This window comes from Trachemys scripta, chromosome 1 (assembly GCF_013100865.1).
Source record: "Trachemys scripta elegans isolate TJP31775 chromosome 1, CAS_Tse_1.0, whole genome shotgun sequence".
NCBI lineage: Eukaryota > Metazoa > Chordata > Testudines > Emydidae > Trachemys > Trachemys scripta.
The window spans coordinates 61,702,729-61,726,325 of NC_048298.1; the positions used below are offsets into that span (position 1 = coordinate 61,702,729).

Consider the following 23,597-nt stretch of genomic DNA (forward strand, 5'->3'; position numbering starts at 1 on the left):
ATTTGTTCTTCAGATGCCCATCATGGTGCTAAATGCCTCACTGCACTTTTGACTAATTTTTATCTGTTGTGCTGCTAAAAGCTTTGATAATATAAATTAAAGCACAAAAAAACCTACAGAAATTTCACAAAGTATTTTGCATAAACATAACTCTGAATAAAGCTAATGGTCTAAGTAAGGCCACAAAAGCAATGACATTTTAATTCCTATCAGGCCAGATTCATCACCGGCATCCGTGCTCTATGCATAACACCCATTAACTTTAATGGGGTTGCGCCTGCTTGCACCATGGGTGGGGTCTAACAAGGTCAAGTTACAGACCAGAGCCACTTTTTACTGGCTGCTGAAAAAAGTTAGAAATATTTTTTTATTTCAAATGTAAAATGACAAAGTCAAAGTGTTTAAAAAATTAAATTAATATTTTTTCTCTCATTATTATTTTGACCTGAAATCTGTTTCCTTAATTAAATTAAATTTTCCTCTATGATGTGTCCATTTTTGGTGCACCATTAAAGTGTTTGCTGATCTGCTGGCACTGACACTTTTAAAAGTATAAACAGTTTTGAAGCTATTTGCTTAGCCCACACATAAACCTTGGGCCCTGATGCAGCAAATGACTCCTTGTGTAATGTGTAGGTCCCTGCACCCAGGACGAGTCCCTCTGAAATCAGTGCAGAAACCACTTGCAGGACTGGGGGCCTTGCTTTGCAAAAATTGGCCCCGATGCAAGAAAGCATCCCTTGTCAGGAAAGAACTTTTCCTTTTACCAAAGTCCCATTGGCTTCTGTTTTTAAAATGACTACACTGGGATTTTGCATCTGCTTAAATTCTTTCCTGAATTGGGGCATATATCTACTGAAAGATAAGTCAAATTTAAGTTATGGCAAACTTGACCATGGCTCTTCAACTAGCTATAAACATAATAAGGAAACTACAAATGTGTTAGAAGGAGATACTTGATAATAGATAGCCTTACTAATCAAAGGCTCTGACTTTCTGTGTGCTCAACTCCCTGACTCTGCCCCAGGCCCCGCCCCCCGCTTCTTCCCACTCCCATTCTATCCCCACCCCGCCCATACTCCAACCCTTCCCCCAAGTCCCCATCCTGCTTCTTCATGCCCCGATCCACCTCCTCCCCTAAGCACGCCCTACCCTCGCTCATCCTCCTCCCTCCCAGCGCCTCCTGCATGCTGCGGAACAGCTGATCTTTGGCAGGCGGGAGGCACTGGGAGGGAGGGGGAGGTGCTGATCAACAGGGCCGACAGCACGTGGGAGGCGCTTGTGGGGAGGGAGCTGGCTGCCGGTGGGTGTTCAGCACCCACCGTTTTTTCCCCATGGGTGCTCCAGCCCTGGAAGTCCCAAAGAGTCTGCGCCTATGCTGCTAACCATCACACTGGCTGGGAATAGCACACACACAAAGAGGTATTTCAATTGAAACTGATTACAGCCCATGATTATATGATCCACTTTTAGCTATATAATATCTTACAATAGTGGGCTTAAAAATTAATCATAATTACTTACAACTTATGGTGATGCCAAGCTCCACGTTATGCTTCTTTGGTAGTTTTACATGAAATGTTCCACTACTTGGTATAACTGATTCTGTAATGAAAAGTAGATGAGTTACAGGTTGCAGTACTGTACTTGCAAGGATGTGGAGTTTTAAGTGCAAGCCAATGAAAATACATTTGTAACACTTACATCACACCTACCCATTCATGAAAACAATGTAGGAGTTGATGTGAAAGGAGCATGACACATGCAACATGTTTTATATCAGTGATGGTAATGTCACTGCATAAGGTAAGGGTCTGTAGCTTCATTATTCTGAGGGTTAAATCTCAACTGATGGAGACTGCATGTGCCTACCGGTGGCTTAGCCCACAATTTTGTGTGCGTGCATCCATGAAAAAAAATACTGTTGTCGGGTAGCTTTTAATTAAAAAGACACAAAATAAGTCAGGTAGCTTTTAATTAAAAAGACACAAAATTTCAGGCACTTTTTGGTTTAGGCCTAAGACATTTTGAAATATTCACCTAAATAACTGCAGTGGATTTTATTTCTCATGAAAAGTAAAGGAACAAAAGCATAGCATAGTGAGGGAAAGCAAGGAGCCAGCTGAGGCAATGAAAGTTTGAACACACAACGTTACATCCCAGTCCTGGCTTGTGGCACCTCCATTGCCCCAGATAAATCAGACTGCATGTTGCCGTGGTTTAGAGATGTAAATAAATACCACTAGCAACTAGAAGTCTGATTCTGCTCTGGTGAAGTCAATGGGAGTTTTGATGACATTATTGGGAACAGGAGTAGGCCCAAAGTTTGAAACACAAAACTCATTTTCATTTGTGACCTCGGACAGATTTAAAATTTGCTCTCCAGTTGTGCATGGTGTTATTTTTGAATATTGCATTGGCTATGTACAAAAGTGCAATAGTCTGACCATACTTGAATGGAAATTTGCATGATAAGATATCACTCATAATTATTACTGTAGCAACCCTTAGCTGGGATTTTGCATAACATGACCATTATATGAAATTCCATTTGTAAGAATATTTATACCATGCAAAATCACTGCAGAACTAACACAGTAATGACTTCTAAGGAGCTATTACTAAATTAATGGAGATGTCTTAATGGTTCTTAATATTTTATATATATATACATAATATTAATTTAAAAATATTTAAAAAATAATATATATGTGGGTGTGGGTTGGTGGGTGTTTTGGGGTGTACATTGTTTATATACTGTGCATATTACATATATAATCTGTGGTTTTGTATTCTATATGCTTCAATACCTTAAAAAAGGTGAGGAGTCATGGGAAAGTAAAAGATGCATTGGCAATGTTATGCATTTCCTGACTTTTATTAATTTAAGTTTTTGCATATAATTGTTTTTCAAGATGAAATTCTATTGATATTCTTTCTGGTCCATACCCTCAAGAATGGAACCATTAAGATTTCTCCACTAATCCACTTTTTACATAACACTTTTCTGTGCAGCAAAACATGTTATTAACAGGTAACACTCTATAGGAGATTGTAATACATTTAGGAATATTCTGCTGAGCTAAGACTCAAACTCTGGACAGAAATATGTTTGCAAATGAGGAAGAAGAGGGACGGTCACCATAACTTTCTACAGCATTTGTCATATCCACTGGGGTTTTGGAGCACACTGAGGAGAGCCATGTGCAATGAGAAAGCTGCACGAACAGGCATAATTTTCAGAGCGGCAGCTTCCCAAACAAATGGCATCTGTGAAAATAAAGTTTCAGCCTCAAATGCCTGCCAAATAAAATACACATGAAAATCATTCCTAATACTGTCTTGCAAAAAAAATATATATATTATACATTCATACCTGCAACATCAAACTCTATTTCTAAAGTGACCTTGTTGGTGATAGAAGAGTCTCTAAGAAGCTGATTAGCTTCTTCAAACGTGCTGTCTTCTGTTGGGATTCCATTTATTGCCATGAGTCTGTCTCCTATTTGTAGAACCCCACACCTTGATACACAATAATAAAAATTAGCCTTCAGAGGTACAGGTAACCAGTATCCAGTTATACAAAATAAATCCCATCTAACCTTTATAAAGGATGATATATCAGCTCATTCTATGGAATGGCAGCTAGCAGTTGTATCTACTATTGAACTAATGTAGTTCTACATGGAACCATGTTATCACAAAAACATATGCAGGTGCAGTTGAAATGTTCTAAGAAGTAATTAATAATTCAAAACTCAAGCATTTCCTATGTTATGATCTGAACTAAAACTTAAAAGAGATGGATGCGGTTCCTCCTTTGCAAAGAGTTTATTAGTTTTGAATTTCAGAGATTTTTTTAAAAAATGAATTCTCTCCTTTTTAATTAATATAGCCTCTAGTCTGCTGTTGAAGGAATCAGTAAGATAAAGGCACTGCTGCTTGTTATTTGTCTTACACCTGATCAAGAATACAACATTTTATTATCAGAACAGGGAGTTCATTACGTGCTACTTTTCCACTGAGCAATGGTCCAGAATTTCTCAGAAATCTGAAAGCAATCAAACCAAACCATCCCCAGGCATCATCAGCAAGATATAGTTAGAAGCAATCATCTGAAAGAGCCTCACCTTTCTGCTGGGCTGTCACACTCAATATATGAAATCAGAGGTGGAGAAGACAAGGTCTCAGTGGCAAACACGCTACCTTGGAGCTGTATCCCAAATCCTACAATGGGGTCAGCTGTCAGCACTACTTCTGTGGTTTCTGTGTGGACAACCTGCCCAGCCAGACCAACAGTGCTAGAGGCTAAAGACACTAAAACAGAACAGACCAGAGGGAAAGACATTCAGACACAGAGTAGAAATGTAATTGCTTTCTGATATAATCCATTGTATAGATTTTAAGGGCAGAAGGGACCATCATGATAATCTACCCTGACCTCCTGCATATTGCAGGCCACAGAACCTCACCCACCTACCATGTAATAGACCCCTAACCTCTGGCTGAGTTACTGAAGTCCTAAATCTGATAACTCCAAGTTACAGAGAATCTACCATTTACACTAGTTTAAACCTGCAAGTGTCCCATGCTGCAGAGGAAGACAAACCCTCTCCCACCTGGTCTCTGCTAATCTGACCCAAGGGAAAATTCCTTCCTGACCCCAAATATGGCGATCAGTTGGACCCTGAGCATTTTGGCAAGACCCAACAGCCAGACACCCAGGAGAGAATTCTCTTTAGTAACTCAGAGCCCCCGCCCAACACACACTATCTGGGATCTATCACTGGATGTTGGGGAATATTTGCTACTAGCAGTTGCAAATTGGCTACATGCCATTGTAGGCAGTCTCATCATACTGCCTCCCTCCATAAACTTATCAAGCTCAGTCTTGAAGTCAGTTTTTTGCCCCACTGCTCCCCTTGGAAGGCTGTTCCAAAACTTCACTCCTCTGATGGTTAGAAACCTTTGCCTAATTTCAAGCCTAAACTTGTTGATGGCCAGTTTATGGCCATTTGTTCTTGTGTACACATCGTCACTTAAATAACTCCTCTCCCTTCCTGCTATTTATCCCTCTGGTGTATTTATAGAGAGAAATCATATCTCCCCTCTGCCTTCTTTTGCTTAGCCTAAACAAGCCAAGCTCTTTGAGTCTCCTCTCATAAGGTAGGTTTTCCATTCCTCGGATCATCCTAATAGCCCTTCTCTGGATCTGTTCCAGTTTGAATTAATCTTTCTTAAACATGGGAGATCAGAACTGCACACGGTATTCCAGAGGAGGTCTCACCAGTGCCTTGTATAATGGTACTAACACTTCCCTATCTCTACTGGAAATACCTCGCCTGATGCATCCTGGGATTGCATTAGCCTTTTTCACAGACGCATCACATATGCGGTTCATAGTCATCCTGTGATCAACTAATACACCCAGATCTTTCTCCTCAGTCACTTACAACGGATATGTCCCCAGCGGGTAGCAAAAATTCTTGTTGTTAGTCCCTAAGTGCATGACCTTGCACTTTGCTCTATTAAATTTCATCCCATTTCTATTTCTCCAGTTATCAAGGTCATCCTGATATTCTTGTATGATATTCTGGTCCTCCTCCATATTGGCAATACCTTCCAACTTTGTGTCATCTGCAAATTTTATTAGCACACTTTCACTTTTTGTGCCAAAGTCATTAATAAAAATGTTAAATAAGATTGGTCCCAAGATTGATCCCTGAGGAACTCCACTAGTAACTTCCCACCAGCCTGACAGCTTCCCTTTCAGTAGTCTCCCTTTTAACCAGTTCCTTATCCACCTTTCAATTCTCATATTAATCCACATTTTCTCCAATTTAACTAATAATATCCCATATGGAACTGTATTAAATGCCTTACTGAAATCCAAGTACATTAGATCTACTTCATTTCTTTTGTCTAAAAACCCAGTTCTCCTATCAAAGAAAGAGATCAGATTGGTCTGGCACAATCTAACTTTTGTAAAACCATGCTGTATTTTATCCCTGTTACTGTTCACCTTTATGTCCTTAACAACTTTCTCTTTCAAAATTTGTTCCAAGACCTTGCATACAATTGTGGTCAAACTAACAGTCCTGTAGTTTCCCAGATCTTCCTCCCACTCTTCCCCCATTTCTTAAAAACAGGTACTATCTTAGCAATTTTCCAGTCATAGGGTCTGACCCTGAGTTTATGGATTCATTAAAATCCTTGGTATTGGGCTTTCAATTTCATGTGCCAGTTCCTTTAATATTCTTGGATGAAGATTATCTGGGTCTTTGCAATTTAGTCCCATTAAACAGTTTAAGTTTGACTTCCACCTCGGATGTGGTCATTTCTACTTACATATCCTTATTTCCATTAGCCACCCTGTCACTACACCTAAGCTCCCCATTACCCTTATTAAAAATGGAGGCAAAGTATTTGTTGAGGTGTTGGGACATGCCTAGATTATAGTTACTCTCCACCCCATCCTCAGTGCTTAGTGGTCCCACTTCTTCTTTCCTTGTTTTCTTTTTATTTATATGATTACAGAACCTTTTACTATTGGTTTTAATTCCCTTTGCAAGGTCCAACTCTGCTTGGCTTTTGGCAGTTCTCACTTTATCTCTACACTTTCTGACCTCCAAGAGGGAGCTTTCCTTGCTGATCCTTCCCAGGTGCCATTCCTTTTAAGCTTTCTGCTTTCTCTTAATCACCTGTTTGAGATGCTTGCTCATCCAGCTTGGTCTGCAACCCTTCCCTATGAACTTTTCCCCCTTACTTGGGAGGCTTCAGTTAGTTTCTGAAACTTCGATTTAAAGTAATTCCAAGCCTCCTCCACATTCAGATCCATGAGTTCTTCAATCCAGTCCTCTTCCCTAATTCCTTTCATTTTTTAAAGTTTGCCGCTTTGACATCAAGGATCCTAGCTGCAGATCTATTTTTTGTTTACCCTTCCATTTAGCTTAAACTGAATTAGCTCATGATCACTCGAACCAAGGTTGTCCTCTACAACCAGCTCTTCTATGAGGTCCTCACTACTCACCAATACCAAATCTAAAATTGCATCGCCTCTTGTTGGTTCAGTGACTATTTGGTGAAGAAATCTGTCAGCTATCACATCCAGGAAAATCTGAGTCCTACTATTATTAGTAGCACTTGTCCTCCAAGTTAAAGTCTCCTACAATCACACAATTCCCAGTAGTATTTATTTCTTTAAAAATATTAAAGAGGTCTCTATCCATATCCAAATCAGATTCCAGGGGTCTGTAGCATACCCCAAGCACTATCTGTATGCCAGTCAGGCCTACTATTCCACAACAATATTTGGTTTCACTTCCTGCACCAGTAGCTATAGTTCCTCCATTTTGTTACCCAGGCTCCTTGCATTGGTGCACATCTATTTAATAAACTCACTGACTCCCAGAGACAGTCAACTTCTCATTCAAACTCTATTTAGAGCAAAGTTTATAAATGATATTTAAATGGGTATGACAGCTAAAAAGAACAGAAAACAGCTGGTTTTACAATTTAAAAAAGAACGTGTCTGAACAGCTTACGGGAGTTATGTACCGACTCCCACTGACTTTCAGCCTCACTACCAGGGCTGTAACTAGGGTGGGATGAGAGGCGCAGAGCTGGTGGGGGCACAAAAATGGGGTGGCACAGGATCGGACCCAGCAGCATCAACCGCCCCCTCCCCCCCCGGATTGTGCCCAGTGGCTTCAGCCTCCCACACTCCCCAGGATCAGCTGGAGCCCAGGGTGTTCAGCACACCTCTACCCTGCAGAATCGCGGGTCCAGTGACCCCATCTAGAGCAGGCTCTCCCTGGTGTTAGGACCGCAGTGGCAGGCAGGCAGGGCTCTGAGTGTTGAGTGGCAGGAAGGGCAGGGGAGGGGAGTGCAGAGGTTAGGGGAGAAGGGGGCACAGGAGGCGAGTGCAGGGGTTAGTTGCATTCCCCAGACCTGCTGTATGGCCATGAGCCAATGGCTCTGCTCACGCTCCCTAACCTGTGTCCAGGGCTGAGGCCTGGCAGAGCAGTGTCGCCAGCTTGGGGCATGGCCCTTCCCAGCATTGGGGGTAAGATGACCAGGTGTCCAGTTTTTGACCGGAACACCCGGTCGAAAAGGGATCCTGGTGGCTCTGATCAGCACCGCTTGACTGTCCGGTTGGCGGCGCTGTCTACCACGCTACCCCTAGTGCTGCCCCCGCCCCAAGTGCCACCTCCACAGTTCCCATTGGCCAGAAACCATGGCCAATGGGAGCTGCAGGGGTGGCGCCTGAGGACGGGGCAGCGCGCAAAGTCACCTGGTGGCGCCTCTGCATAGGAGCCTGAGGGTGGACATGCCGCTGCTTCTGGGAGCTGCTTGATGTAAGCGCCACCTGGAGCCTGCTCCCCTGACCCCATCCTGGGCCCCAACCCTCTTCCCCAGTCCCATCCCTGATTCCTCCTCCCGCCCTCTGAACCCCTTGTTCTGAGCCCGGAGTATCCTCCTGCATCCCTGACCCCCTCCTGCACCCCAACCCCGCGCTCCAGCCCTGATCCCCCTCCTTCCCTCCAAATTGTTCAGTTCCAGCCCAGAGCACCCTCCTGCATCCCAAACCCCTCATCCCCAGCCCCATTCCACAGCCTGCACCCCCCCCACATCTCAACCCCCACCTTAGCCCAGAGCCCGCTCCCATACTCCGAACCCCTCAGTTCCACCCCCCAAGCCCAGAGCCCACTTCTGTACCCCAAACCCCTCATTCCTGGCCCCATCCCAGAGCCCACAATCCCAGCCGGAGCCCTCACTCCCCCCTGCACCCCAATCCCTGAGACAGCGCAGTTAAAATGAGCAAGTGAGTGAGGGTGGGAAGAGCAAGTGACGGGGGGCGGGAGGGGAGTGAGTGGGGGCATGGCCTCTGAGAAGGGGCGGGGCCTGGGCAGGGCCTCAGAGAAGGGGCGGGACGGGGGCAGGGCAAGGGTGTTTGATTTTGTGTGAGTAGAAAGTTGGCAACCCTAACGGAGAGAGAGAGGACATCTGAGGTTAAGGCTCTCATTAAAGTTGCTAATCCCCAGTTGTACACACTAGAGGGTGTTTGGAATTTAAACAGACTCATCCCTGATCAGGGTTTCGCTGTGGACGAGCTGTGTGATGAGCTGCACAGCCGTGGCTCTTGGGTGGCCTGGCTGAACATGGCATTGACACCCACCCACCGGGCACTGCTCAGGCCACTCACAGGGTCAAGACTGTCCTGGAGCCTTTGCCTCACAGAGTGCTGAACTCTGCCCCTTGGCTGAATCCTGATACAAATGCATGGCAATGGCAAGGAGGAAAGGCCTCCTAGAGCACCCCATGGCAGCCCCCTGGCACTCACATGTGCTCAGCTCCCATGGAACTGGGGAGTCCTAGGCTGAAATTCCAGCAGAGCGGTCTATAGATGCACGTTTTTCACAGCTGCTGATGGAATGATGGCCCCTGTCACTCACACATGGATTGCAAATTAGTGGCCAGCTCTTCTTTGACCCTGTTCTATGCTGTAACAACCTTCTGACTGCATTGAACAGCTCCCTGGGCACTGGGCCAGCAAAGGAGTAACTCAGGGTGGTACTGCTCTGTGGTGACACTCCACAGCCAGATGGAACTGCCATGTGCCACTGTGCTGCATAATAGCCTTGGAGAGCTTCACAGCTGTGGCTGGGGTACAACCCACCTCGCCTGCACCAAATCACTGGGCCCTGAGGCCTGAGCTAACAGAGAATCTCTGCTATCTGTTAGCAGTGTAGGGCCCATGACAACCAGGGGAATCACAAAAGGTACATGGTGCACATACACACCAGCCTGTTCATTGCACACGTGCCTAGATAGACAAAGCTTGCCCTGAGAACCAGCTATTCAGATCTAACTTCTGACATCAGCATAAGAAATCTCTGTGCACCAAATGCTTCCATCCCATAATTTCCACCGGCGCGGCTTCTCTTTCCTGCTCCACATCTCTGGATTATGACTTCTAACAAAGAAGAGCTTTGAACAATGGATTGAGGATCCCAATATTTGGGATGAACCAGAGAGACTTATTACAAACTGGCAGATTTAACATCATTGTATTAACCTGATCTACAAACTCTGAAATCAATTGTAATGTATATGATTCATTTTAACCTCTTAATAATACTCTTCCTTTTTTATATATTAATAAACCTTTAGTTTTTAGTTACTAAAGGATTGGCTAACAGTGTGGTTTTGGGGTATGATCTGAAGTGTGTGTCGGGGTCTTTGGAACTGGAAGAACCTAATATATGTGATTCTTAGTTTTAATAATCATTTATCACAGAAGTCTGCTTTGTCTGAGTGGTGCATGAGGGGCTAGGGAGCCTGAAGGGGACTGTCTGTGGCTACATAATAACTAGTATAGTATTTTGGAAGCACACATTTGTTACAGGTTTGGTGAAATCTTGTGATAGAATATACCACCAGTTTGGGGTACATGCCCTGTATTCTGGCATTCTGACCCGAGATTGACGCTCTTAGTTGCGTCCCACACCAGGCAGCGTGACAATGGGATCTTGGGATTTGTCATTCCCAAATCCAGATTTTCCCCCCGAGAGCAACAGGCCCCTCAGTCACTGAGGCACCTCCTCCTCATATGGGACTCAATCCTGGCCATAAGGATTGAAACGGACTCCTCCCATTCCCAAAGCACAGGCTTCTCCCCACTATCAACTGAGCTGAATGAGGGTCTTATTGATTTAATGGTAGGACACAGCCGAACAGTTTTGACTCCACCTCAAGTTTTGGGATTGGGAATATCTTGCTGTATTATCTCCTGATTGTTCTAAATTTACATATAAACTTAAAATACAGCTTTAATTGGTGTTTATATACATTTTGTTCTTTCTTTATATAGGAATTAGATTCAGTGCTAATTTCTAAGTTATCTGCAAAAAGCCTAGAGTTTTCAGGTGCCTAAGTAGTCCATGGAATCACGGTCAAAGTTGCCCCCCATACCAAAATCTGAAATGGTGCCCTGCTCAGCCCTGGGGAGCAGGAGAGGTCTATAGGGAGGCGCTGACTGACAGCTGGTGCTGCATTCTGAGCCTGCGCCAGCTGCCCTATCACCGTGACAGGGAGTGACACTGCCCCACACCTCCAGTGGGTACCCCCACCGCAGCTACCCCCTCCAGCGTTCCCCAAATATCCGCTCCAGCGCCCCCCCAACTGTTCCCCCCCAGCTCCCTCTCTCCTCCTCTTCCCCCCAGCAGTGTCCTCTCTTTGGGAACATGAAATCTGTAACCCTAGAGGTCGCTCTGTTCTCACAGCCTGGGTTTCCAGAGCTGGCAGAAGTGAGTCCACCCTGCCAGCAGCAGCCGCTGAGCACCAGGTTCACATGGCCAAGGTGAGAGCTTGGGCTGTGTGACTGTCAGCCACAGGGCTGGGGCAGGGCAGGCAAGGAGCACAAGAGGTGATTCCACTCTGCATGCAGGGAGTGTGGGGAGAATGACCCAGCTGCAATGGCAGGTCCCTGGGCGGTGAATGGGGTGTGACCAGACTGCTGAGAGACAGGTGCCCAAGAGGGATGAGTACTCCAGAGGGAGCATCTCATAGCAGCCAGGATCCATGGGCAGGGGTTGGCCCTGGTCAGCACCAGGCTCCTTCAGGGCAGAGGCAAGAGCACAATGGGGAACAGCTTGGAGCTGTGCTGCCCACCCTGTCTGGGGAGTGCCAGGCCGTGCAGAGGGAGCAGGGCAGGGGAGAGCTCATGGGCAGCCAGCCAGTGCTTTGGCTCCCACAGGGTGGAGAGTCAGAGTTCCAAGCGGCCAGGCGACTCCCTGCCAGCTCCTTGCAGGAGTTAACAGTTTTCAAACTGTGGGGCGCATGCCCCTAGAGAGAAACATTTTTAAAACATCTGTGCTAAATGGCAGAAATCTAGGGGGATGGAGCGGGGACGTGACCCTGGGTGCCCCACCATGGGTCGTTTCTAGGGGATGCAAATATGCTTGCTCACCTTGGGCACTAAAATCCTTAGTTATGGCTCTGCTAGCTCCTGTAGGCTTCTTTGAAAATCTCTAATATTTTATTCATTAGCAACCGGGCAAATGTCCTAGAGAGGTAGGAAATCTCACCACCTGTCGTGTTTATTTCTCATTAACATTTATGTCAGGCTATTTGAGCTATGTAATACCAATTAACCACCCTTTTCTGCTTTATACCACAGTATAGACAAACATATTTGGGGAAAGAAGTTCTATAAGGTCCTTCAAAAAGACTGATCTTATAACTCCTATAGAAAGCCCCCCCTGTGCTTGCAAGATTCCTATGTTTCTGACAGACTTTTTTGCTCTCTCTTTATTCCCATTCCATCTCAACTGACTGCACTGCGGCACAAGTCAAGAGAAAAATGACTTTGAGATTCAACACCGATACCTACACAAAAGGATTAGGGTGCCCTTGGGTACATTGATCCCTGCCTAATGAGGTCTTTTATTATTATTTATATGTAGCCACTGGAAGACACTATTATCTTATACAAAGAGGACGGGCAGCAATTCGTTCTGTTTCTAGTCAAACCAGTAAAGCACTATTGCAGCGGTATCCCTAAATCCTCCAGCACTTATGGCACTACAAGTGTTTTTCCAGTACAAATCTAGGCTACTGCCCACTCCTCCCCTAAATTCCTTCAAGGCTCATTTCTGCCTACAAGGAATTAGCTAAAATTTAATGACTCATCTGAGGGACAGTTTGCTTTGTCCTTTTTTAATGAGCAAAAACAAAGTTACTACTTGTTATTAAATACGTTTTGCATTTTGTAAGTTGTTAGCACAGCCGTAGAAAAATCACATTGGTTTTCCTTCCTTGGGATTTGTGTAAACATTTCCTTCAGTTTAGGGTTTACAGCACTAGTTTTTTGCTTTGAGTTTCAAATTAATATGATTTTGCAAACTCAATTTGCAAATTCATTCAATACCCACTGTAGTCAATAGGAGTCTGTCCATTGGCTTCAATGGTTTTATATCAGGGCATCAAGACTGTTTTTTCATGTCACTTATCTTCCACTCATCTAATTAGGTGCCACCCCAAAAAAGATATTGACTATGAATGTATTATAAAAACAAACAAACTCCTCACTCCATAACCTTAAGCAGCCTCCTCAGCTAAAAGTACCTTGTATTCTTATTAGCTTCCCTTAATTCTCCACTCCTCATTTTTTTTTTTGATCATCATCTTCCTGTTTAGTGCATCATCTTCCTGTTTAGTCTAATTTTAGATAGCAAGTTCTTTGAAGCAAACATAAAAGGGACTATTTCTCAATCACAAAAAGGCACACACTGTCCAAAATGAAAAGCTAACAATTCTGCAAGTAAAACACAAGAATGCAATAACGGAGTCCCCAGTCTACCAACTGCTTAGGCCTTCCACTCTTTTATATCTGTCATTCATTAGCAATATCTTTTTACCAACTTTTTTTTTGGCACCTAAACTACTATAAAGTTTTGACCAAATCAATCTGAATATACTAAAAACATGCTTGACAAAAAACAAAGCTGGCTAGATAGGCGTGCATGTATTTTTATAAATTGACAAATTCAATTCAATTGTCTTCTGCAATTTTACTTCAACTATTTCCCACCATTTTGATTTAATGAACTGTGCCACAATCTAGTTTACACATATAGATTTGGGGAAGAACTCTGGAGCTTCATGTTGAATGTCAGAAGAGAGGAAAGGAACTGGGGTTACATCCCAGCAGCCACATTTCAGCCTTCTTTTTCTGTCCTGGCTTCACCTCTGACTTTTGTATTTAGGTTGAACTCTGTAAGCTATGGAAAAGAAAGATTCTATGGCTTCTCTGAATCGGTTTTTGATTTTGTGAGTTTGTGGTTCCAGTTCTTTATTGCTAAGATCAGGCCAATTTCCCCTGAGATGCTGACCGTAGCATCATCAGCATGTAAACTGTCAAGTCCCTTAAACCTCCTTGAGTCATTTTGTAAATGTAGTGCCTATTTGCAGAATCCCTTGCTATGTAAAATGGGTGCGATATTTTGATTGAAGGTCTCCTCTTGATCAATACGAATTCCTAATACAGATGACTGACATTTTTCAAATGACTTTTTTGGTTGAAAATGGCTTTAAAATTATGAGGCCATTTTAGCTTTTCCAATGTTTTTGTTTTTCAAAAATTTGTGACATGACTTGTTGGCGTATAATTTAAACTTTTTCAATCAACCTACCATGAGACTGAGGGTGGCAGATGAAGAATTTTTTTAAACTTCTACAATGTTCATTAGGATTGTGTTAGATATTGCTTCTTACTCAATGAGGTTTAAATAGTGCACTAATCATGAATAGGTCAGAGAATGATTACATCTGAGAGTTCTAAATTTTTTCATTTTATAAGCAAATCGTGAAGACCTCCATGTCATAGTTTTATCTGCCCTTTTGGGTGGCATCATCAGCAACTCAGGCAAAATATTCTGAGGGTCTATTTTCAGACACAGAATCAATATTTTAAGTAGGCACACATTTTTCTCTATGCTTATGCCATTATCAGGCCACTTCTCATATTCAACCAGGCATTTTGCACTAATGTCAACGCCAGTTCTTTTTGTTCTTTAACTTTTCCTTTTGTTTCTTCATTTGCAAGTTGAAATCTGTCTTGAGGAATATATCTAAGGTAAAATGCTTCAGTCTTGTTTCAAATTCTTCAATTTTTTTACACAATTATTTTAATGGCATAATCACCAATTGATCTTTGCCATTTTTTAGGAGCCGAAGAACTGTGGATGGGCTGGCATCTTGAATGAAGCAGAGCTGTGACTAAAGTTATGATCATGATTATGATTATATTTCCATGACTAGGTATCTATCTAGGTACTTCTACTGTCCGTGTTCTCATAGTATCTGATTACTGTAGAATATTCAGTGATGACAATGGCATCAAAATATTTCACTTGCGAAATCAAGCTCATCAATGTTATTCTCTTTCACTTCGAGGTTTCAGTCAAGAGAACAGTTGATTTTGAAGCTAGTTTTCCTCACTTTTTGAGATGAGCATGAATCTTCTCTCTTTTGCTACTCAAATCTTGATAATGTTTATATTTTACTTTACAAGAATTACTTCACCCATCCCATAGCTTCTTTCTAACCACTTCCTTCAACTTGAGACATGCCAAGTTAGATAAATTCATACTCAAATGTCTTGTAATCACTAAATACTAAACATCCATATGTAGTAAGAATGAAAAACAAACAAAAAACCTCTAGTTTCAATAATCTGAAAACTGAAAATTTAGATAGTGACATAAGTATAGACCCATGTTATCAGATGCCCCACCTACCTGCCAGAAGTTTCCAAGTCCTTGCAAAGCAAACCTCCTAACAGTTCATAATCGCACACATTCCCCTTTAACATCAAATGACAATTATTCCATTCACTAGCCACATCCCTCTCTCCCATCACCAATAACTCAACTTCTTTCCCTCCCTCAACTTCCTTCATGACAGCTCTGATATTCAACTGAAATTAGGGCCTAATACTTACAGTGCTGAAACACTTTCAAATGTATATTTTGTTCATGTAGTTACAGAGTCTAAGTGTGCCACCAAAGTTAAAAAAATATTAAAAAATCTGACAACCAATAAAACTCCACTGGAGGGTTTGCACAAACCTGCCATCCACAGCTGCCAGTAGAGGGATACTTTCTGCCTAGCCCAGGGGTCGGCAACCTTTCAGAAGTGGTGTGCCTAGTCTTCATTCATTCACTCTAATTTAAGGTTTTGCGTGCCAGTAAGACATTTTAACATTTTTAGAAGGTCTCTTTCTATAAGTCTATAATATATAAGTAAACTATGGTTGTATGTAAATTAAATAAGGTTTTTAAAATGGTTAATAAGCTTAATTTAAAATTAAATCAAAATGCAGAGCCCCCCGGACCGGTGGCCAGGACCCGAGCAGTGTGAGTGCCACTGAAAATTAACTTGCGTGCCGCTTTCGGCACGCGTGCCATAGGTTGCCTACCCCTGGCCTAGCCTCTAGGGTGTGTGCAGTGAAGGCCCCAAAGCTTTAGCAACTGTTCAAGGGCATCTGGATCCTGTAGTTTAACTGCAGTAGGGATCAGATTGTGCCACTTCCAACTACTTGAGGGACATCTAAAAGGCTCTGTGGATAGAGGAGGGGGCAGTCCTTGCATGGCATTTCCCTCTTTTGGAAGTCCAGGATATGTAGGTAGAAACAGCCACATGACACACTCTTGAAGAGACTGGTAAGAAGGGAGGACTAAGAACACCAGGCCTCCATCTTAAAAGACATCAAGGATGAATGGAGACATGGGGGTTGGTTAAGGCCTTCATTGGTTAAAATAGTTTGGATGAATATCTGAACTTTTGGATGCTTCTGAGAACTGGAGTCCAAACCTTTGGAAATTTCCCTGTCCTTAAAATTTGTCTGGAGTTTGATTATGGTGTATTAGGGCTTTGAGTACTATTGGTGTATTTCTGCAAGAAGAGCATGTAGGATACTGGCCCCAGTGAATCTTTGTTAATGCTGAGGGCTAGTTTATTGCATGTTTTTATACATACATTGAATATGCAAGCAGTTATTTTACTAAATGCTCCTATGTGTAATATTGTTGGCCTTCCTGGGGATTGGTTTACTATGTGCTATGCAGTATGTAGATTTGTAATCCTGAATATGGGGGTTGCATTTTTGTTATTTTTATTCCCCTAATAGTGACAGAAGGACAAGAATTATTAAAAGGTGAACGGGGGATTATTTTAGCTGCATAATTACAAGTTAGCAGGGGAACTCTGGCAAATGTAAAATGCTCCATATTCCTAGAGGCAGTGGAGAAACTAGCCAATGACAGCAAAACATGAGAGATGATTGTCATGGGGTGTCCCATGCTGTCTCAACCATTAAAGGGTTAATAGGGAAACTAGCTGCCTGCTCAGCTAGGGCTGACTGGTGGACTCACAACAACTACAGTGGTAAAAGGACTGCAGAGCAGAAGGCTGAGAAGCCATGGAAAACAAGAACCTTCAGCAACAGGCTGGTGACAAGACCAGGAGACCAGACCCTCTGGAGGAGGGGACTACAGGAGTGACTTGGAGGAACAGCCTGCAAGACAAGCCTGGTAGGAAGCTGCCAGGGAAACAGTAAGAGGTGGGGAGAGTTTGGAGCCAACCGCTTTGCACAGGGTCCCTGGCCTGGAACCCAGAGGAGTGGCCGGGTCTGGGTTCCCCTACAAACCCAGGAAGGGGGCTGATTAAGGCCCTGAACAAGTGAACCATACCTGAAGGGGTCAGGGACTGAGTACCTCTCATCTAGAGCCACCGGCCTCCTGAAGTATTGGGCTTTTTAACACCCTGAGAGGGGAAAGAACCATCAGGGACCTGGACAGAGAGCTAAGGTCAGAACAAGGAAGCAACAAGCAGGCAAGAAGGCAGGCAACATATCAAAAGAGGTAAACTGAGGCAGAGCTGCTGTGTCACCAGATCTTGCTGCGAGGCGGCACCAAAAATCAAAGGGATCACCAGCAATGAGGTTTTGTGAAAAACATAAAAACAAACAAACCAGGGATTCCCAAGACCATCTCTAATTCCACGAAAACCATCACGTCAACTCTTATATTTCACCAACCCTAGTATAAATTTCATCTATCCTATTTACATAGCCACACTGCATAGCATTTGGGGATTTAAACTCTACCCAAACAGTGACATAATTGTTTCCATAGTAAGTAAAATACTTCAAAGGTGAAAAAGCAGAGGAAGAGGAAAAAATAAGTGGCATAAATAAAGTATGTGATGGCATGGAGGTGTCTTAAATTTTCACAACCACATGTTTGGGAAGCCCTGTATAAGTATTACAATCATTGTAAACTCACAGCAATAAAATGTTTATAGTACCCTTTGTTACCACGAGTTTGGGATGATCATATTAGTTATGCAGGTTTTTCTAACAAGGGGCAATGAAAACTTTATAGCACCCTTCACCAACATATCTTCTCCCTTTCCCTCTCAGAGATTTATTACAACTTACATTTAAAACTGTTCCACAACAATCTGACTGGTTAGAAATTGGTCACTAAACCCAAAACAGATTGTCCTATTGCTCTTCTAGGGAAAGGGCAACAATCTACATCTGACATAAATCACTGTTGTCAAGCAGGGACATTTGACCAGTCTCCCATTAATCCCCTACAAAAGGAGCTGGCAGGCTTGTCCAAATTTTTCTGCTCTGCAGTGGAAGTGGCCATCTCTCTGAGGGACATAAGAATTGCCATCTAATGGAGTGTCCTGTCTATGACAATGGCCAGCACCAGATGCTTCAGAGGAAGGTGTAAGTGTAACACCGACAGACCCCGGTAATCGGCGGGCGGGATTGAACCTGGGACCTCTGGAGCTAAATGCATGAGCCTCTACTTCATGAGCTAAAAGCCATATGGCCCTTAGCTAAGGCTGTAGAGCAAACTCATTAATCTCTAAGTGGTCTTGGTGCCACTAGATGGGACAGAACACCACACCCAGAAGGTGTGTGGTTACATAAGGACTCCACAGTGGGCAGATGTGGGGTAATCTGATCAGATGTTATCAGATATGGGGTAACCCCCCCTCCCCACTTTAGATGTTTCCTAATCTCTATTTGTTAGGGATTGGTTTAAAACCTGAAGCATGAGGTTTAATATAACTTCCTGGGTTGGTTGCATTCCCAGTTTCTCCTTAATGCAGGAACCATTCTCAGATGTTGCAGTGTGTATGTGATTAAAGTGTGAAAATCACCTCTGGGCAGAGTGTCAGTACGAAGCCCCGCCTATGTGCCACTTACACCCTTTTATGTTGGCGCTCTGCACAGGGGAGAATTTGACTGAAAGACGTATGTTTATTGAAAACATTCTAAAAATATCATAAAAATAGGTAGTGACGGTCTCCAGAGGCAAGAGCAGTAATAAAATTGCCTCAGATAATAATAGTTTCTTCAATTGCACAAAATGACCACAGTCTGACAGGATACCACCATCTCAGGAAATATTTTTGCCTTGGGCAGTATTTTACTGCTATCCCTTTCCAACTCAATTAGTATTTGTATAATAATCCCTCTGTCTCTCTGCATGCATAGAGAAAGAAAGAGATTCATACTTTATAATACTTAATCTTATCAATGCCACAATATGGATTCATGCAGTATCTCCTAATGATCTTAAAGGATATATTAGCAGATGATATGTCAAAATGTGTATTGGATCAAATGGCAGATCAGATAAAAAATCTGATGAAGGGCAAAACTGTATGAAAAGAGTTGTACTGCTAAAGAAACAGGCAAACACCCGCCCTCCCCCCGTCTCACATGGAGTTATTTGCTATTTCCCACAAAAATCAGAGATGATTTACATTGACGAGAAACTGCCATTTTGCTGTGACAATGGCAGATTTTTGAGAGGGGGTGGTGCTTTGTGTTGTGGTGGAATCCCACAATTTCCCTCACTACCATCCCCAAGAGAAACTTGTTCCACAGTGTAAATAGTGAAAATTTATCTCTGACTAATGCCCTAATCCTGCAGGCTGAACCGAGCAGGAACATCCATTGACCTAAATAGATCTCCATGTGGGCCAACCCTTATGTCTGTGCAGAGTCCAATTCAAGACAGCAGGGCTCGGTGCAGGTACAGGAAGTTTATCATTATGTATCAGATTGCAGGATCATGTGCAAAAACTCTCAGAATGAAAGACAGTAGTTTCACATGCTCTACTTAAAGTGGGCCTGGAGTTAGCAAAATAACTATATAAAAATGGCCCCTCTGCTCAATGTATCTGGTACCTATTTATCATGAAATGCCCAGGGAGATTAGGGAGACTATAAAAATAGAAAGCTCAGTAATAATGGAGGATTTCAATTATCCCCATATTGGCTGGGATACATGTCATCTCAGGACAGGATGCAAAGATAACATTTCTAGACACTATTAATACCTGTTTCTTGGAGCAGCTTGTCCTGGAACCCACAAGGGGAGAGGCATTTTTTGGTTAAGTCTTAAGTGAAGCCCAGGATTTGGTCCAAGAGGCAAATATAGGTGAACCACTCAGTAATAGCGACCATAATGTACATCTCTGTAGGGCGGAAGATAACAAAGAAATCCACCCCAGTAGCATTTAACTTCAAAAAGGGGGACTACACAACAATGAGGAAGCTAGTTAAACAGAAATTAAAAGGAACAGTAACAAGAGTGAAATGCCTGCAAGTTGCATGGAAACTATTTAAAAACACCATAATAAAGGCTCAAACTAAATGTATACCCCAATCAAAAACGGTAAGAGATCAAAAACAGGCTACCATGGCTAAACAGCGGAATAAAAGAGGTGGTTAGAGGCAAAAGGCATCCTTCAAAAATTGGAAGTCAAATCCTACTGAGGAAAATATAAAGGAGCATAAACTTTGGCAAGTCAAATATAAAACTATAATTAAGCAGACCAGAAGAGAATTTGAAGAATAACTAATAAAAAACAGAAAAACTAACAACAAAACATATTTTAAGTACATCAAAAGCAGGAAAGCAGCCAAACAATCATTAGATGATCAAGGTGCTAAAGGAGCACTCAAAGAAGACAAGGCCATTGCATAGAAGCAAAATTAATACTTTTGCATTGGTCTTCTCTGCAGAGGATGTGAGGGAGATTGTCACACGTGAGCCATTCTTTTTAGGTGACATATCTGAAGAAGTTTCCCAAATTGAGATGTCAATAGAAGTAGTTTTGGAACAACTACTTGATAACAGTAATAAGTCACCAGGACCAGATGGTATTCATCCAAGAGTTCTGACGGAACTCATATATGAAATCGCAGAACTATTAACTATGGTATGTAACCTATCTCTTAAATCAGCCTCTGTACCAGACTAGAGTATAGAAAATGTAACACTAATATTTCTTTAAAAGGCTCCAGAGGCGATCCTGGCAATTAGAGGCCAGTGAGCCTAACTTCAGTACCAGGCAAATTGTTTAAAACTATAGTAAAGAACAGAATATTCAGACACATAACTGAATACAATATGTTGGGGAAAAGTCAACACAACTTTTGTAAAGGGAAATCATGCCTCGCCAATCTATTAGAGGTCTTTGAGGGAGTTAACAAGCAAAAGGCAAGGGTGATCCTGTTGATACAGTGTAAATGGATTTTCAGAAAGCCTTTGACAAAGTCCCACATCAAAGGATCTTAAGCAAACTAATCAGACATGGAATAATAGGGACGGTCCTCTCATGGACTAGTAACTGGTTAAAAGATAGGAAACAAAGGGTAAGAAAAAATGGTCAGTTTTCACAATGGAAAGAGATAAATAGTGTGGTCCCCCAAGAATCTGTTCTGGGACCAGTGTTGTTCAATATATTCAACAATGATCTGGAAAAGAGGATAAACAGTGAGGTGGCAAAGCTTGCAGACAATACAAAATTACTCAAGATAGTTAAGTCCAAAGCTGACTGCAAAGTGTTACAAAGGGATCTCACTAAACTATGTGATTGGCAACAAAATGGCAGATGAAATTCATTGTCTGAAAAATGCAAAGTAGTGCACATTGGAAACCATAATTCCAACTATACAGGTCTGTCGCATCTTTCGCACACTTAACATGCGCAATTTCAACTTTACGCGGTTGGGAAAAAAAAAAAAGAAGAGAAAAATAACAATTTTAATACTATACCTGTAGTGCGGGCGATTTCGCCCGCCATTGAACTCAATGGAATTTTGGCTATACGCAGTTTTCGCTTTACGTGCTAACTGCGGAACGGAACCCCCGCGTAAGATGAGACAGACCTGTACATTCTAAATGAGGGGGTCTAATAGCTGTTACCACTCAAGAAAGAGATCTTGAAGTCATTGTGGATAGTTCTCTGAAAATGTCTGGTCAATGTGCAGCAGCAATAAAAAAAAAAGCTAATACAATGTTAGGAACCATTAAGAAAGGGATAGATAAGAAGACAGAAAATATCATAATGCCACTATATGAATCCATGGTACATCCACACCTTGAATACTGCGTGCAGTTCTGGTCACCCCATTTCACAAAAGATATACTTGAAATGGAAAAGTTACAGAAGTACAGAAGAACAGCTTCCATATGAGAAGAGATTAAAAAGACTGGGACTGTTCATCTTAGAAAACAGATGACTAAGGGAGGATATCGTAGAGGTCTACAAAATCATGAATGGTGTGGACAAAGAGAATAAGGAAATTTTATTTACCCCTTCACATAACACATGAATCAGGGGCACAATAGGCAGCAGGTTTAAAACAAACATAAGGACGTACTTCTTCATACAACGCAAGTCAACCTGTGGAACTTGTTGCCAGGGGATGTTGTGAAGGCCAAAAGTATAAGTGGCTTCAAAAAATAATTAGATAAGTTCATGGAGGATAGTTCTATTAATGGCTGTTCGCCAGAGCAACCTCGTATATTAAAATGGTATGTATTTTTATGATGACTGTAATGATTTTAGATAGTTGCCTCGTACAAACTGAATAATGAATAAACTCACCCAACTGTGTTTAAGTATTGGAGGGGTCCAAAACTAGCACTGCATACCCACCCAGAGAGTACCGAAGCAAACGACACTAAAATAATATATATTTTTAATCCTGGGTTACACAAACTTGAAGTAATCAACCCATTTTAGTGCTGGATGCCAACACTGCACATTGCTGATTCCTGCCCCCCAAATCGAACACACGGACACCTAAACTATTGCTGCTCTCCTGGCTACTTCTCTTTAATACATTTACCAAAGTAAAACTGCAGTACATTTTGTGCCTTTTCTTTCATCTTGTTTCCCCAGCCCGTCTGTCGCACACTTCAAATGACCGCTATTACCACCTACATGAGCTTTTGAAGTCCTTCTTTTTCATTCGCCGCCTCATCATTGTTCCGCGTGGGCTGGTGGAGTAGAGGCTGCGAGGTAAGGTCCCCATGTTCAGGGAACTCAGGCTGTATGCACTCATGGAGGTAGGAGAGAAGGACGAAGACACCAGAGCTGCTGTAAAAAATTGGACACTTGGCACATAGCACTCTATAGCAGGGAACAGTGCAACATAAGCCTGCAACTCACTCATGAATCAGACAGTGTGCATGGTGCACAAAAATGGTTTGTGTATCTAGTAACAAACACACACATCAAACCTTAGGTGTGACCCTAGATAACAGCATAACCAGAATTTCAACACCATGTGAGGCATAAAAGGAACTAGGAACTAGCAAAGACACTGTAGACACAAAAATATGTACTATATACCTTATTTTAAGCAAAGTACATAAAATAAATATTTTTGAGACACAATGTAAATCAATGTGTCTGGATACTGACTCTAAAAATGCCTTTTTAATAGGTGATTTCTGACATAACATTTGTAAGCCATTCTTTGTATTCGATGATCATGATGCACATAAAGTGCTGAAACCGAATGATCTAGTAATATGGTTTAACAACCAGGTCACTGAGAATTTTCAAGCCTTTCCCCATCTACAAAGACTGTCCAATTAAAGAAAGAAAAAGGCATAAGTTGTCAGAAATAACCTTGTCATAGTTATGAAAAAAGTGTGAACCGAAATGAGAGAAGTATGAGAGGAAGAAGAAGAAAAAAAATATAT

At 42.4% G+C, this 23,597-nt stretch overlaps 1 protein-coding gene across 10 annotated transcripts in view; it reads right to left on the reverse strand.

The window, feature by feature from the left end:
• The window catches only part of GRIP1 (glutamate receptor interacting protein 1), a 544,307-nt gene that overhangs the window by 52,616 nt on the left and 468,094 nt on the right, over positions 1-23,597 (reverse strand). For 7 of the 10 annotated variants that reach the window (XM_034770827.1, XM_034770872.1, XM_034770787.1 and 4 more), the window contains 4 exons: positions 22,831-22,986; positions 4,131-4,317; positions 3,377-3,522; positions 1,525-1,605 (listed from right to left, as the gene is read on the reverse strand). In XM_034770827.1, the coding sequence (XP_034626718.1) occupies positions 1,525-1,605; positions 3,377-3,522; positions 4,131-4,317; positions 22,831-22,986 (570 nt within the window). The remainder of the gene's footprint in view (positions 1-1,524; positions 1,606-3,376; positions 3,523-4,130; positions 4,318-22,830; positions 22,987-23,597) is intronic. The other 3 variants (XM_034770797.1, XM_034770845.1, XM_034770864.1) reach the window with 1 other exon arrangement.